Source organism: Populus euphratica, unplaced genomic scaffold (genome assembly GCF_000495115.2).
Source record: "Populus euphratica unplaced genomic scaffold, PopEup_1.0 scaffold455.1, whole genome shotgun sequence".
In the NCBI taxonomy this organism is placed as follows: domain Eukaryota; kingdom Viridiplantae; phylum Streptophyta; class Magnoliopsida; order Malpighiales; family Salicaceae; genus Populus; species Populus euphratica.
Genome location: NW_011500337.1, coordinates 56,800 through 63,263, shown reverse-complemented (window position 1 = coordinate 63,263; position 6,464 = coordinate 56,800). Strand labels below are relative to the sequence as shown.

Genomic DNA, 6,464 nt, shown 5'->3' with positions numbered 1-6,464 from the left:
TAAAAAGTTTGATAAGGTTAAGTTGTCAAACAAGTTTAAACTCAATGAGGTTTATAAATATGTTTATACGAAAACACAAATAAATATTATGCCATTGTATGTCTTTACATGGACAACATGCTAATTTTGGGCAACATTAATGAATATATGATCAAGTCTACTTATAAAATTTTAATTAATAAGTTTAATATAAAAGATTTGGGTATTGTAGATGTTATATTATGAATGAAAATTATCATGACATCTCATGGACTAGTATTGTCCTAATCTCATTATATTAAGAAAATCCTCAATAATTATGAAAAAAAATGATAATTATATGAAAAACTAATAAACATAAGAGTACATAAATCTAAAAACTACAATGAGGAACTATACCAATTAGAATATTCTCAAACAATTAAGAATTTAATGTATTTTATAAATTATACAAGACCAAATATTACATACTTAAATAGCAAATTGAGTAAATTTACTAATAATTCCTGTATGGATTGCTAACTATTTGTCACATGAATATAGATTATAGACACTAGTATTAACCAAGATGAAATATCCTTTAAAAAATTTATAAGTCACATGGATTATACTATTAAATATTTGATAGTCAAAGAAAAATATTTTGAAACATTAGACTTAATAAGAGAGTTTATGTATGATTCATTAAAAAAAATGAATTTGAAGCCTTTAAAGATGAAAATATATTATAATAGTAACCTTATCTATTTTAATAAAGATTTTAAGGTCTAGATTTAAATAAAAAATCAAGTTTTGTTGCAATTTTAATAACACTAAAAAATAAACAAGACTTTTAATAACACTAAAAAATAATAATTTCATAATACTCCTATAATAAAAGGAATCCTAACTGCAATATGAAAATTAACGGCAACATGAAATTGGTGAGATATACTTTTAATTATTTTTATATCTTGAATATAGCATAAACTTTTAATGATAAATCGTTTATATAAATAAAATATAGGTTATATTTTAAAAAAAAACTTAAAATATTTAAATTCTCTAAATTCTTTTCTTACCAAGAGTTATTTAGGGCTAAAAAATAAATACAATCATAAGAACTTAAAAAAACTCTAAGAAGAGAACTAATTGAGTAGTATTCTCTTGATTTATATGAAAAGTTAAATATTTCAATACATTACTTCCACTAATAAATCTAATAATATATATAGAGAATATTACAGTAAGATCTACCTCTAATCAGTAATTGATATTTTTCCACTTTAGCTGTCGCTGCCTAACATTTCTGAATCAAAGGAGAGGAGGGGGGAATCAGAAATTGATTTTATTGTCATGAGGAGGGAGTATTAAGAAACTTCAGCAGGGAAATCTGTTCCTTCAGCTGATGAAATGGGGTGCCCATCGGAGCTCGGGCTACCTTGCCGCTTGATATCAACACTCTTTGGTTTAATCATCTCCTTAATCTCTGCCTCTTTCCTGTCTATAAACTCGATCAATTTCTTGAGGCTAATTGAACAAACGGAGCGTTGAGGCCTTGGAGGCTGAATCTCATCCACCTCTGTCTCCTCACCATTTTCTGGAGTAAATCTACGGTACTGACAAATGATATTACAGAAGAACACGACAAGGGAAATGAAGCACGCAATGCCGCAGATAAGAAACAGACCCCAGAAACTCTTCAGGGAGAGATGATTTTCATCAATTTCATTGACTTGCGCCGAGCAATCAGCATGTGTCAGCCATTTGTTGTGGATTTTTTGGAGATCACCATTTTCTGAAAGTTGAAGAATGGCAGTTGACAAGTCAACTGCTAGAGGAGAGTCCCTTTGAAACGCCTGTAACAAGAAAATCTGATTGTAAGAAAATTTCTGGAGTTCCCTAAAGACATTTCATATCATATTCTGGACTTTGAATGCAAGCATTTCAAATTCTATTGAAAGCATACCGCCAGTCCTTTGGTCCTAGTCTCTCCCTTCGTAACAGGGAGATTCTAACTAAAGAGAGGGAGAGATCAAGAAAGTGAGAGGTTGCCCCCTTCATGGTAGCCCATCCATTGGAGAAAGAACACAAAATGAAAGAAAAATATCAAATGCCTATTATTTTGCCCAAATAAGCTGAACACAAGGATGCAGCATCCATGCGAAAGAAATCATTTATAGAAATCTAGCTAATCCTAGGTACAAGATTAGTTGCACTAGTGATGTTTTCAAGCTTAGACTGACAAATAACGTAGATACTTACAAATCCCCATCCACTTTTTGTGAATTCTTGCCCCACAATTTTAAATGCACAATCGGAGGCAGACAAGAAGAGCTCAATGTAAGGAAGCTCATCAACAATGGCAGCCACACCACCATGATTTGGTCCAAGTTGAAGGAAAGAACTGTATTCCTCCTGGCTTTTCAATGTTACAATTCTAGATTCTGCGATGTTGAGCTCGTCGATCAGGTAGTTCCTTGCAAATGACCCATCTTGAACTCCAATTGGTTCATTACCAGCGGCCAAGCTGTCAATCCCTTCAATACGTGATGTTAACTGCTGCACTGTGAGGATGGATGTCAAACTAGCTGTGTAGCTTGAATTGATAATCAACACTACAAATAGCCAAATGATCAGCACAAATCGTCCCAAGGTGCTCACAGTGTTCTCTCCTACACCACGTCCAAGCAGCTGAGATTATTAGGAGTTTCCAATAGAAAGCTTATGTGAAGGACCAAGTAAAGAGAGAATAAATTGATAGGCATAGCTTACTGTGTGAAAAAAACATTGTTGAGAAACTAAACCTGCAACATCAACACAAATGTCTATTAGAAGCATTCTAATATTTGTGAAGCAAAGCACATAACATAAACGTACCTCCTTGGCAGAAGAATGCTTAAACTAAGGCTTGACACCAGCTGACTACATTGTGCCTACTACTGCCTAAATATATTTACTTTCAGTTGATTACTAGCATGTTCCACTTTCTATCATGATCTGTTAGACTACTTTCTTTGAACTAATACAAATTGAAATCATGATCTCTCAGCTACTTTCATGCTATATGCATACTAAAATAGTGATTTTCATTGCATGCACTTCTACTTCATGTATTAGTTCTGCGGGATCACCAGAACACTTCAAGGCACCAGTGCAGCAGTGAGGGACGTTGCCTAATTGCTCTGAAATTAGGACTAAAAAGAAGAGCAACTTTAACAAAACTAGGGCCTATCAAATACCAACGACTTCAAAGCATGCTAACCAGAATATTGTCGTCAGTTGTTGCCTTGGTGAACCCCTGAATTCATGATTGATTCGGTGTTCAAGAATCCAGACAACAGCTCCCACGAGAAGAAAGAAGGCACCTGTGACAAGCCACATTTGAAAAGTAAATGGCTTAAGGAAAGCCCAGGGGCTAGACTTCACCTCCTTGACTGGAGCTACTACAACCAGCCCTGATTCCTTAAAAGGCTGTGTAAAATCGACAATCTTTGTCCTATTTGTGACTATTGTAACATCTCCAACAGCTGCATCATAACGCTGAAGAGGAAGAGAGCAAACAAGAAAAACTACTATAATGTAATCATCAAAGGTATAGCTCCAAAATAATGAAAAAAACTAAGTTACATATTATAGCCAGATACTCACATCTTCCGCAACTGCTTGGACAATCTCATTGTAGACTGGATTTCTCTTGCCATCTCCGTGTAACATATATATGTGTGGGACAGGATATGGCAGCAAGTTTATTGCAGCTTCGAAGACGTCAATGCAGTATCCCCTAACCCCTGGAGGATTCTTGTCTTTAGAGACAAATTGAACATAACTTATGCGATTGGGCACTGCAATACGCAGTGGCTTCCCATTTTCAGGGAATACCCATCCTCGAGGTACAAGTGAAGTTTCACCAGGCCATATTACACTGTAAAGATGTTGACTACTGGCAGAAGTGTTTTTAGGCTTTGTATATAAGACCTCTGGAGTAACAGTTGAGAGACCAGAGTAATTTGACCAATAACCAATCCTTCTGGACCCTGTCCCACCAATGTTAAGAACATCATAGGCTGGATGAACTAAGTTCTTATCCATGTCAAATTGAATTTGACCACTTAGACCAGTGAAGTTCATTCTAAGAAGTGTCTGGAGAAACTCTTGGCCTCCATCAAAAATACGCATTGATGATAAGTTCAGTGCGCTTCCATTTGTTTCGTGCAACTTTGGATCACTTGAGTATGATAAATTTCTACCTTCACCGAGAAAAACATCTAGAGCTCGGGCAGCTAACCATACTGTATCATAGGCATAGAGTGCATAAGAATTGAAACCAGAAGCACCAATGCTATTCTTGTGGTTTAGGCTGCTCCACTTAGACATAAATTTTTTCTTGAGATCAGTATCTTGAGTGTGATGGCGAAGAGCAATAACCCCTTGCAAAAGATTCATTGTGTCAGTGTCAACTGGTTCTAATGCATCTAAAACCGAAGGTAGCCAATCTGTAGCAATCCAAACATAGCCTTTGGTCATCATATGAAGACTTTTAGCAGTAGAAAAAAGTGACAAACCAGAATCAGGATTTACATGTACAACGTAAACCCGGGATTCCATCTGGTTAACTTTAAGTAACAAGTCGGAGATTTGACTTGTAGAAGCTCCTGGGGTGAGGGCAGCCTTGTAAGAGATCTTGGCACGCTTCATTGCCAGGGCATCACCCAGTATAGATATCCCAGTTCTTCCATAATCATCATCCACAAAAATGGCAATCACCTCTCGCCACCCAAAATACGTAACAAGATCAGCAATTGCATACATCTGGTAATAGTCATTCTGTGTGGTGCGGAGGAAATATGGGTACTGTAATGCAGAAAGGGTGGGATCTGTTGCTGCGAATGACAAAAGTGGAACATGAAGTTCGTTGACAACATGAGATATGATATGAGCTACTCCAGAAGATTGGGGGCCAATTACAGCAACAACATCATTTACCATCAGCTGCAAAACTGCATCATGGGCAAGGAAACTTCCATCAAAATCTTCATCAATATGTTCTTTCTGTGTTGCAAAGGGAAGCGCATGATCCTAGTGTGTTCTTTTCTTGTTCGAGGATCCTAATTAAACAGGATCTAATAGTCAAACATACCAGTTAGCTGGCATGAACATCTCAACAAGATTCAAGCTAGATATGATTTGAATTATTTCCTCACTCTAAAATTTGCCTATAATTACAGCCACCAAACATGAGCTTCAAATTTGTTTCACATTTTGAAATTACGACATTTCCATGGCTTTCAAAGTTCTGAAAAAAACAAAGGGAGATTTTTGCAGGCATTGATAATAAATGCTAGCACTACTGAACCCTAGACAATCATCTAGCTACACCAATATAGTTCAAAGCTGCATCTATAGAGCTAAAGACAGTATTAATCATATTTTGTCAATGGAAATTGTAACTGCAAAGCTAGTAAGGAAAATGGAGCTTGAGAACTAAACCATAGCAGGCAATGGAAACAGAGACTGCAATTACAACAAGAGTGCCAGAATTTGAGGAGGAAAAAGGCAAAGCAATCCCAGATTCAAAGACAGGAAAAAGAATATCTTGAAAATGATTTTGTGAAAGAAATACCTTCAACAGTTGCAAGAAATCCACTGCAATTAGTGTTGTGAGAAATAAGGTTTAATCTAGTCCCAGGAAGAATGGTTGGATCAGAATTGACATCATCAACAGCAGCTGCAATAGCTGGCCCAGCTGCTTTCCCTATCACTGAATCAATGGTATATAAAGTTCCTATATTTGCAACACTCGGCCTTGAAGAAGAGGAAGAAGAAACAGCAGTTCCATTTCCCTTTGCAGCTGCCTGACCAAAAACAACTTCAATGGGCACACAAATACCAGCAATCAACATCAACAACAACATTCTTTTCATAATAGCCCTACCACCTGAAATATTCAACAAAGACATGGCCATGGCATCTAACCAAGCTTGCAAATTAAATTAAAAATATAAAAATGATTCTCCAAGTCCAACCACCATTTTGTTTCTTCAATATAACAAGCACCTGCCAATCATGTAAGACAGACAAACATATATATATCAACGAACATCGAGAACTGAAATATGATTAACAAGAAAATATATTAAAGTAGAAGAACTAGTTGTGAAGCCCACATGCAAGAGAAGAAAACAGAGAAGGGAGGATATTAACTGAGAAGAGGGATGGTGAAATATTTTGGTGTGGCTTTAAGGTTTAGCTATGGTAGCATATGTTATTTAACTTGAAACCCACCAAATATGGAAACTAGCTAGCTAGAGAGCCTTGAACAGTTGAGTACATCCTAGTTAAGCTTTGGAGATGAGATGAAAAAGAGCTCTAGAAAGTTGCAAGCTCAAGTAAAGAATGATTCTCTCTCACTCTGATGTCAGCTTACTTTATTAATTCTGAATATTAATACTACTGGCTAGCATTTAATACAAGTTTAATTTAATATAATTTTAAAAATTATAGAA

General features: G+C 35.9%; 1 protein-coding gene across 4 annotated transcripts; it reads right to left on the bottom strand.

Annotated features, from left to right (window-relative positions):
* Positions 1-1,085: 1,085 nt before the first annotated feature.
* On the bottom strand, positions 1,086-6,222 carry LOC105113787 (glutamate receptor 3.4). Of its 4 annotated transcripts, none has more exons than XM_011010104.1 (7): positions 6,126-6,217; positions 5,582-6,015; positions 3,610-4,958; positions 3,224-3,501; positions 2,734-2,765; positions 2,224-2,633; positions 1,086-1,817 (listed from the first exon to the last, which is right to left on the bottom strand). In XM_011010104.1, exons 2-7 carry the CDS (start codon positions 5,922-5,924, stop codon positions 1,329-1,331), a joined length of 2,901 nt encoding a protein of 966 aa, XP_011008406.1. In that variant the 5' UTR covers positions 5,925-6,015; positions 6,126-6,217; the 3' UTR covers positions 1,086-1,328. The 4 variants fall into 4 exon arrangements, with proteins under 4 accessions (XP_011008406.1, XP_011008407.1, XP_011008405.1 ...); XM_011010105.1 differs by having other exon boundaries at positions 6,163-6,181; XM_011010103.1 differs by having other exon boundaries at positions 5,582-6,221.
* Positions 6,223-6,464: the final 242 nt, after the last annotated feature.